The sequence below is a fragment of the Melospiza melodia genome, chromosome 13 (genome assembly GCF_035770615.1).
Source record: "Melospiza melodia melodia isolate bMelMel2 chromosome 13, bMelMel2.pri, whole genome shotgun sequence".
Lineage (NCBI taxonomy): Eukaryota > Metazoa > Chordata > Aves > Passeriformes > Passerellidae > Melospiza > Melospiza melodia.
Genome location: NC_086206.1, coordinates 15,697,200 through 15,707,255, shown reverse-complemented (window position 1 = coordinate 15,707,255; position 10,056 = coordinate 15,697,200). Strand labels below are relative to the sequence as shown.

At 50.9% G+C, this 10,056-nt stretch overlaps 1 protein-coding gene across 7 annotated transcripts in view; it reads right to left on the bottom strand.

The window, feature by feature from the left end:
- Positions 1-411: 411 nt before the first annotated feature.
- PLEKHG4 (pleckstrin homology and RhoGEF domain containing G4) overlaps positions 412-10,056 on the bottom strand; it is an 84,869-nt gene continuing 75,224 nt past the window's right edge. For 2 of the 7 annotated variants that reach the window (XM_063167932.1, XM_063167926.1), the window contains 8 exons: positions 8,359-8,608; positions 7,702-7,791; positions 7,148-7,372; positions 6,568-6,738; positions 5,934-6,150; positions 5,217-5,333; positions 4,864-5,130; positions 412-4,247 (listed from right to left, as the gene is read on the bottom strand). In XM_063167932.1, coding sequence (XP_063024002.1) covers positions 3,919-4,247; positions 4,864-5,130; positions 5,217-5,333; positions 5,934-6,150; positions 6,568-6,738; positions 7,148-7,372; positions 7,702-7,791; positions 8,359-8,608 — 1,666 coding nt within the window. In that variant the 3' untranslated portion in view covers positions 412-3,918. The remainder of the gene's footprint in view (positions 4,248-4,863; positions 5,131-5,216; positions 5,334-5,933; positions 6,151-6,567; positions 6,739-7,147; positions 7,373-7,701; positions 7,792-8,358; positions 8,609-10,056) is intronic. The other 5 variants (XM_063167930.1, XR_010029386.1, XM_063167928.1 and 2 more) reach the window with 5 other exon arrangements.

Here is a 10,056-nt window from a genome sequence, read left to right as displayed (position 1 = left end):
TCAGGGAAACACCTCTGATTTAGGAGCTCATTGATTTTGGTTGCACCCTCTCAAAAATGCATTGTCTAATCTAGGATTCCTGAAATGCAGCTCACTCTGTAGAAGTCAAGGTTGGCAATGGAAAGATTTCTACTTATGCCAATAAAATCAAATATTTTTTCTCATTGTTTGGGTACCAGATATGGAATAGAGGGAAAAACTGTTTGTGTACTTTACAGTGTTTAAAATGACAGGCACCATCAGCCTCACCCCAATAACCTGCTGGGTTAGGTTTGGTCAGAGAAATGTTATTCAGTCTGTCCCCAGTACTCTGAGGGGGTATTTAAACACCCCAGGGACAACTGCTCCTCTCAGGGCTCCCTTCTGCAGCCCAGGTTCCCATGCTGAAATCATGACACAATGCAAGTAAGATTCATATAAAGAAAATAACCTTTATTAGACAAATCAATCAAACCCTGAAGAAAGAGTGTCAGGTAAACAATACTAAAGGTTTGTCCAGCAATTTAGAAACCTTTGAAACTGAGAAATTCCAGACGTTTCATGTTCCTCTTGTTGCATTAGTAACTTCTCTCCCTCTTGTGACATGAGCTATTGTTGTCTTGACAGTCCAGAAACTTTGCATTAACCCAGCAATTATCTCAAAATAGTAACTTGTAAAATATTCCCTGTATAACTGTTTCCCACGCAATTTTGTACAAAGGTGTCAAATATATTTTCCTTGCTGTCTGAGAAAAGAACAAGGTTTAAAAACATCCAGCTTATTAAAAATAAACAAGTGTTTTACATACAGTACAGGAATTTCCAAACTTGAAGGAACACTGTCTCCAGGGTGGCTGTGGGGTGTAACACCCATGTCTGCCAAGGGAAGAAAATTGCAGTTAAATAAATTACTACTCCATCCTCTTCCTCAGGCCAAATGTAGCACTTCTCCCACACCTGCAGGAGCTGATTTACAGCCCTGCACAAACCAGGAGTAAACAGGAACTTGGCAGCCAAGTAACCACTGTTTCCAGAAATGCTAATTTTCATTTTGTCCAAGAACAGAGGGAGGGTGTCACAGCCACACAGTGACCTTGGATGTTACTCATGAAAAAGCCACCTTGGAACACAGGGCTCGTTTGTCCTCCAGTTATGCTGTGTTACTTAAACAACATCCACTTAAGGTTCAGCATTATGACCAAGCCATTACACTCAAAACCTGTTGGTCTCGAATGCCAGCACATCCAAAGCTCCTCAAACAAGCCACAACAGTGGGACTGAAGTACCAGAAGAGGGGCTGAGTCAGAGATGAAGCAAGGAGCCAGTCCCTGTCAGTCCAAAACCAGGGGCACAGCCAGGACAAAGCACAATGGAGCCTCAACTAAGCCACTGGAACCTGAGCCAGCAGGGCAAGAGAGGAACTTGCACTGGGACAGCAGCTATGGGGGCAAGTGGCTAAAACTAGAGCCAGGAATTTTGGTGCCTCCTGAGCTCCACCAGACACAGGTCCCTCTTCCTCACTCCTACTGACACCTCTGCTGGCTGCTCCCTCTGGGTCAGCCTCCCCCTGGCACCAGGGGAGTCTCTGCCTGGGCATCTCCCCCTTCTCTGGTGAATGCACTGAGGATTTACAGGGGGAGCTGGCAGTCAGAGCAGAGGTGGCACAGGCAGAGTGGCAGAGCTGACAGATGGTTATGAGAGAGATTAGCTCAGCACCAAGGCACTGGAAGAACCATCTGAAGAAACAATTCATAACAATGAAAATACTTTTATTAGAATGGAAGTATTAAGCCAAGGAAATAAATTATTGCTACGATAGACATATTTAGAACATAAGGAAGGACGTTAAATCTTGAGCTTCAGGTCACTATAACCCTGAAACAGAAAGTTAGACTACTTTTTTTAAATACCTCAATTTCTCTTCATGCCCTTCCAAAAACTTTATAAAATGTGCAGCTTACACAACAAATAGTAACAGAGTCACTTGTAATAAAAATCTGTACAACTCATAGCTTTAAAAATAATACTTTTTTTTTCCCAAACTGCTATGTTACTTATTACTTATAAATATAGGGCTAACGAGTTCTAAATGCCCAAGGTCCCATCCAACACCAAAGCTATTACATTTAGTTGACAGAAGCCATCCTGGGACTTCGCCTCAGGCAGAGGTCAAGTTTTGGGCTGTTTGAAAGAGCCTGATAATGGGCAAAAAATATCTTCAAGGATGAAGACTGTGTCCTTCTGCTGGTCAGAGGCCTGGGGTCTTCAGTGAGTTTGAAATGGCAATCAAACCTGGAACACAGCACCGTGCAATGGGTTAGACCAGCTGCACTCCTGGGATGTGGCAGGATCCCACAGGTCCCTCTGTCCTGGCCAGCAGTGACCTCACAAAACACTTGAAATCCTCTGTTTATCAGAGGTAAATTTTGGTGGGGAAAGAATATTCTCCTTGCAGGAGAAGCACAGCTCTTCCCTCTGTGCCTCAGGACTTGCCCAAAGGTTTTGTGCTGCTATCCCTACTGCTTCTGTGGCCACTTCAAAAGTCTCACCTGTGACCCTCCAGAAGGGGCTCAGGATCTTAAATCTGAACCTTGGCTGGTTCTGTACAGCTGGTTCTGAACTCCTGCACCTGCCATGGGCACACCTCACAGTACCAAACCTATGACCATTCACCACCCTGTGCCTTGACCATTCAAGCCCTAATCGTGCCTCTCTCATACCCCTCTGCTCCCTGTGAGAAGGGAGGCTCAGCCCCAAGGACAGAGAGGAAAAGGCTGAGACAAGAGCAGGCTGGTTTGAGTGGGTCCTGACATGACATCAAGGGCTGCCAGCCACGAGCAGCAGCCCTGCTTGGCTGCAAGGCCTGTCAGGGTTCACCCTCCTTAGATCAACAGTGACTTCCTTCCAGACAAGGCATCCTCCCAGAATCCCTAAATACTGAAGCAACCTCTGGCAGCTCCCTCAGGACATCCTGACCATAACCTAGCAGGATCCTTTGCCTGGCAAAGTACCATTTCCTTTGGAGGTTCAAAGGAAACTGTGGGATAAATCTGCCTTGGGGAGAATACCGTGATTCCCCAAGGCAGTTCAGAGGGACTAAGAGCAGGATTTTGGCAAACAGCCACAAGAAATAGATTAGTGGTTAGACAGGTGGCAGCATTCAGAGGAAAGCAGCTCATCTGAACACTCAGGAGGTGGTCAAGCCTTTACTACCTGAACGTGATTTTGTTTATTTTGCTTCTGCAAGGCAGAAAGCATCAAACCAGCTGTTCAGAGTGTGGCTCCATGGGAGCTGCTCCTCTGTAACCAGATGAATCAGAGCCTCAGACACCAGTCAGGAATGCATGGGGAAAACTCACAGAGGAGCTGAGGTGAGATTCCCCTGACTCAGAGCTACTGACAAACCTGACCAGCACTCAGAACTGCTGGAAAATTCCCTGCAGGGGCTACTTACAACAACTCCATTTCCTGAGGCGGGGCCGAGGGGCTCACACTATTCTTGAGGGACTTATGGTGACCTGGCCTGCTTTCTGCAGAAGAGAGAAGCCAGTGTTAGTAGGGGGGTTAGAGGACAACAGCATCAGGACAGGATCTAGTGGGAAGGGAAGCAGCTGAGAACTCTCAGGAACACACCAACACCTCAGAGCAACCGGCTCCCACTACTCCCTCTCATCATTCCCCAAAAAACGCCCAGACCTCCCACGAAAGGAGCTTGGCAGCAGGTGCAGCAGAGCTCCAGCCACTCCAGGAGGTTATATATGTACCCCAGCCCATGGCAGCATTATAGCTCCTGTTTGTGCAACATCTCCTTGTGCAGCCTCCAGCACTGCAGGTCCTTTCCAGCTCATCTCCTCAGGCATCCTGGCCACTGCACGGGTGGCTCCTGCACCAGAGGCTCTCATCTGCCCCAGAGGGGCCAAGTCTCTGCAAGAGGAAATGTCACTTCCCCACAGTCACCCCAAGCCCAAAAGCAGCATCTTCGGTCCCCCTGTGAGAGGCAGTGGCTTGAACTGGGGAGGCAGGTACAGGAGCAGGCAAAGTCAAGAGAGTGTTTTGGCTGCTTGCACTTACTGCAGAAATGTACTGGCTGTTTGTGAACCTGGGTCTGCCCTCCATAGCAGAGCTGTGCTGTGGACCTACAGGCATGTAAGGGGGTGAGCCCATGTCTTCACAGAAGCTTTCTTGTGGGATGTTGGAGACACAGCCACTGTCGGAGCCGCTGGAGCCTGTGGCTGACATGCAGTGCGATGACTCTGAGCTCTCTGTTGCTGGGGAAAGAGAGGAAGGTCACTCTGATAACCACAGACCACTAACAGATCACAGATAACTTTGGGTTGCATAGAACCCACGCCACATAAGCTTGATAATATACCTGTCTGCAGGGTAGTGGCTACACAATCCTACAGATCAGCCACACTCATGTCTGGGCCTCTTTAAGGCCACAGACAACAAACCAACAGAAGGAAGAAGAGCTGTAATGGTGCTGGTGATTGGTATGGGCTGGCCAATGAAGTTCACACAAGGGATAGGCAAAGGGTGATGGGGCCAGGACAGTGAGGGCAAAGGACAGAGCACTTCATACCAGAGGGGCAGGGACACAAACCCCCAAGACCACAGCAGTATCAGTACACAGCACCAAGTCTGCCATGGCTATGGCTGCAGCTCAGCAGGTACTTTATAAGCCCTCTATTTGAGCTAACTCCTGTCATGGAACCAGAGACAGAGCTGGCATAATAGAAGGGCAGGGCCCTCATGCCCTGGTCTGGGTAGGAGACAGGGACTGCCATGACCCCAGCAAGCCTGGTCTGACCACACAGCATAGAACAAGGAGCAGGGATGAGCCTACACACCCCAGGTGCTGCAGAGCAGAGGGGCTGTACTTACTCATTGAGGGCTGGCTGCTCGTCTCATGCTCCAGCTCATCTTCCTCGATGCAAGTGCCAATGTCAAAGGGACGTCTGGGGGCCAGGACCCCTGGCAGCAGAGCCTGGTCCAGGTACATGTGCAGGTTGAGGGGTCCCAGAAGGGAGGAGGAGGAGGAAGGGGAATAGGCAGTGGGACTGCTGCCGGTGGAGAGCTGCGTCTGTGTCCTCTTGAAGGGGTTGGAATGGTCAAACAGAGACACTGCAATTGAGGCTCTGGTCCTGGCACCTGCCAGAAAACATACAAAAAAACCCCTGAGAACCAGTCCTGCCTCACTCTCAAGGATCACGGGGAAAGGCACAGCTGGCACCTACCTCTGCCTTTCATGATGTAATCAATAGCACGGTCATTAATAGCTGCCTCACTGGGTTTGATATCCAGGAAGGGCTTGTTACCCACACCCATGGAGACCATCTCCTGCATACGGATTTCTGGAGAGGAAGAGACCCACAGCCACATTGTGAGGCTGACCCAACCCAACCCTGCCCACAGGCATTATTCAGCCACAGGTTAGAACACTCATGGGCTGCTCCTGAGCTGCTGAGATTAGAGCTCTTCTCCCCTTGCTGCCCTCCCCAGCATTGTGGAGTCTCCAGGAACAAGCAATCATGCCCTGCTCTGGCCAAGTAGCTCAGCGCCATGCCACCTACGAGAGTCCTGCCAAGCGAGAAGCCTGTGGGGCACAGGAGGAATTTGGTCAGCATCATTCAGTAGTGAGCTCCAGTAGTGGCCCACATCACTGGGGAGACCAACAAGCCTTTCAGGGGCACAGCCTGTGCTCACAGGACAGGGAACCCTGAGCATGGATCTTCTGTTTCTCTCATGGAGAACAGGTGGGTGTCTACAGTCAAACAGAGCTTGGACCAGTCGAGTTCCCTGGGGATGAGGGGCAGGGAAGGGACATGCCCAGCCAAGCCCAGCACATGCTCCTGAGGCTGCATGCTGGCACACAGCTGCTTGCTGCACAGAGCTGCCTGGTAACAGGATCCAAACCTACTCAGGACAGCATGAGCTGAACAGGGCTCCCGCACCTTTTGCGGCACAGAAGGAATTCCAGGAAGGAATCACACCTTTATTGCGGGCTGCCTGCTGCCACAGGATTTTGGCAATGTCACTGGTCCAGGCCTGCTTAGTCTCAGCTGAGCTGGCCTGGAGGATGTAGGTGTCACTGGACTTCCGCCTTCGGAACCAGATCTCAAAGCGCAGGCCACTGTCTCCACAGTTCTCAGTCAGACCAATGTCTGCAGTCTGGGAGGAAGAGGAAAAGCAAAACATAAACCAGACTGTACCAGGAGCAAAAGTAGTAAGCTGCTTGAACATTGTGCTAGAGCTATCCCCAGCTTAGCAGACCTAAGAGGAACGAGTCTCAGGGTCTGGAAAGCAGCAGGTATGTCCTGGACACGGCTGAGCACAGACAGCTCAGCCAATTCCTAGTACTCCATCTGGAATTACCACCACTTCTCTGCCACATACACAGAGGGCCTAGGCATTAATGAGTGAAATATCCTCTTCTGGCCTCATTGCATGGTTTGGAGGAGGCTTAGAAGTGGTGGGAGCAGCTCTTCTGCTGAAGGCGCTCCTGCTTCCCATTTCAGAGGCATGTGCCACGGGGAAACCAGCCATGGACAGCTCCCACACAAGAGGGAGCTGCAGGGCTGCCCTTACCTTGAAGGAGTGCTTGTAGATATACACATCAAAGCCACCATCGATCCTCTTGGGCTTGCTGAAGAGGATGAGGTCCTCAAAGAGGAAGATGTGTCGCTGGTACTTCCTGCGGCCCAGCCAGATGGTGAACTCGTCCTGCCGCACCAGCTGCCCCTGCTCCTTCAGGTTTACCTGGACAGGAGAGGACATCCTTGTAAGACTCCACCAGCATGACCTAGACAGCCCTAGACCTGGACTTGGAAAACATGGTCCCATATGGCTGTAGCCCAGGTGATGAAGAAGTGGCAGCTACTTGACATCTTAAGAGGGCTCTTGAAATTCAAGTCAGGCTGCATGGCATTGCTGGGAACCACATCAGGCTGAAACAACTGACTCCAAGCTCAGGAGAGAGCTGGACCCATCACTGGTGCTGTCTGCCCTAGGAAATCAAGGAGGCCTCCAGGCCTGTACTGGCAGACAGCACTCTGATCACTGGGAGAACCTGAGGGAAGGCTCACCATACAATCCAAAGACCCCAAGTCTAGAGAAGGGGAATAAGTGTGGGTCTGCTCCCCTGGGCAGGGAAGACACTGGAACGTACGTCACAGTCACGGATGGCATCCATGGCCAGCAGGTCATTCCCATGCCGGAGCTGAAACTTCACCATCTCCTCAGCAGCACGGAGATAGCCCAGCTCCTGCTCCTGTGCCTCGCTGCACTCCTTGATCAGGTCCTTCAGGAGCAGGGCATATTTGCTCATCCGCTGGATGGGTTTCAGCAGGTAGGAGGCCAGGTCCATCTTATCCCCCAGCTGCACCTGCTTGAACTGAGAAATGCAGCACAGTGAAGGCAGCAGCCTCCCCAAGGAGAACCCCGTGCCCCCAGGCAAGCACTGACACCTCTTGACTGGGGTCCTCAGGGAAAATGAGTACTCTTAGGGAAATGCAAGGCCACCAGACCAATGCTGCTGTGTGCTGGGTTCCTTTCCCAAGCTGTCTCTGCACCTCTGCCCTATCCCTTCCACACAGCTGTGCAGAGAGTTGTGCCAGGGAAGCAGAGGCAGCACTGAGCCTGCCTTAGGCAGGTAAGTTGGCTTTACTTAAACAGATCAGTGACCAAACACAGAGCAATCCTGACACAGGCAGTAGAACTCACCTTGAAGAAGTTATTCCCATGGCTGGCCAGCAGCGAGTCTGACTTTGGCTTGTTCTTGCTATACAGCGCATACATTCCAAACTGGTCTTTCTGCAGAAGAAATCCATCCTCAAGTGAGACCCATGCACCCAGGACACAGCGACAGACACAACCCTGGTAGGTTACTCTAGTACTTCTGCCTCTCCTAGGCTGTACCAGAGCCTCCTCTGATAGCAGAAATAACTTTATTTCAAGCTCACTAAGAGCCAGGGAATGTTCTTGTCTTCCTACTCTCAGAGCAGCTAGGACTTTTTGATTCATTGTTCTCCTATCCCTAGCTTCTTCCATACCCCAACAGTCACCTTGTACCATTCACAGCACGTAGCAGCAAAATGCATGGGGCAGCTGACCTTCAGACCTGTGTCCCTGTGCTTCTCCCCAGCAGCCCTTTTCTCCCAGAGTTGGTCTGTACCTCTCCGCTCACTCTAGTCATTACCTCTGACACCACAGACAGGAAACATGCAAGGAGTGTTCCTGGAGAAATAGATGGGCTTTAAGGAGCAGACATTCTGTTTCCCTGGCAGTGTCTCTTGGTAGCAAAGCACAACATGAAAGGCACAGAAACCAAACTCATGCCTGGAAGAGCCCGACCCCGGAGGCAAGGTGCTGATGCCTTACGTGTCGCAGGAAGCAGTGGCTGACCCTCAGTGGGTGGTTGCAGCAGCTCTCAAGCTCTCGAAGGAAGTACTGGCTGTGGAAGTCATAGAGTTTCTCCAGGTTTCCAAAGATGACGCTGCGCTTCCCGCGCAGGTCCTGGGGCAGGTCCAGGCGCTCCATCTCGGGGAAGTAGCTGTCGATGATGTAGCGGAGCGACCGCACGTACTCCCGCTCCGTGGTCACCATCTCATCGATGATGTGCCGCAGTTTGCTGCAACAGGGAACACCCAGCCCTGAAGGACCCAGAGTGCCTGCAAAGCACTGCACTAGTGCTACAGAAGCTCTCTCTGACACCCAGCATGGAAATGAGATGATCCTCAGCACAGACCAAGCTCAGATACACAATCGTCCATGATTGCTCTGACTCTGAGCACTGACAGGACGCAAGGGAACAGCATGAAGCTGTGTCAGGGGGGGTTTAGGCTGAAGCTATCAAGAAAGGGTCCTTCACCCAGAGAGAGGGTGCTAAGGCACTAGAACAGGCTCCCCTGAGAAGTGGTCATGGCATCAAGCCTGTCAGAGCTAAGAAGCATTTGGACAAGGTTCTCAAGCACATGGTGTGATTCTTGGGGTAGTCCAATGCAGTCAGAAGTTGGATCAATTATCTTTTTGGGTCTCCCTTTCAGCTCGGGATATTCTGTGATTCTAAGGATTCAGGAAGGGAGTGCCCAAGGCTGGCTGTGATCCTGACCCAAACTCAGCAGGACACACAACCCAGGGCCCACCCAGCCCCTGCTCTGGACACAGCTGGCTGCTCTGCAGATGGCTGCTCTCCTGAAACAACAGTGACAGCAGAAGTCACAGTCACTTCTGTGAGGAGTCAGCCTGATGACTAGAGACTGAGGGAAGCAATGTTAACCCTGGGAGAACAATAGCTCTAGAATTAGGTTCTGTTGGGCTCGTCCTAGTAAAAGTGAGAGAGTAAAACTGAAGTGTCCTAACACTTCATCAGTGAACTGCAGATCCTAGCACAGGTTGCTCTCACGTATCTCAAAGGATGCCTCTTAGGTACTCGAGGTTTCCACTGTGAGGCAGTGTAGCACCAAGCATAACTCCAACGTGTCCCTTCCTCCCCTGCATTTCAGCCTTTCTTCAAATCAACTTCTCTGGCTGTTCAGAGAACAGAGTAATGGAAATGTCTCAGCACCCAGACACGAGAGGCCTCCTGCATTGCTCCCTTGAGAAGCAAAGTGGCCACCCTGCTATCTGCTGGCACACATTCCCTGCCATGAGCTTTTCTGGCTATCCCAGGGATACTGGAGCCCCCTTCCAGAAGATGTCACTGTCCCCAGCCATTTCACTCGACACGGCCCCCCAGCATCCAGCACTCTTTTCTCTGCCATTAATTTTTTACTTATATTTTAATTTTTTCCAGTGAGAGCAACTGAAAGACCTGCCTGGAGACCCTTTGTCAAGAACACCTCATATCCCTGGGCTCTCCAAAGCATAAGCACACATTGTAGTATGACAACAAAGTTGCGATTCTCAAAGATAGAGATGGAAAACAGCACAAATGCCAGCTGTTGGACACCCAGAGATTTCAGCCCCAAAGCACAAATACAAACACCCTCTCACCTGTGAAGCTGCTGTCACAAGGTGCTGGATGTGCCTCCCTACCAGTCTGGGTACAGCACTCCCAAAAGTCTGGGAGACAGTGCA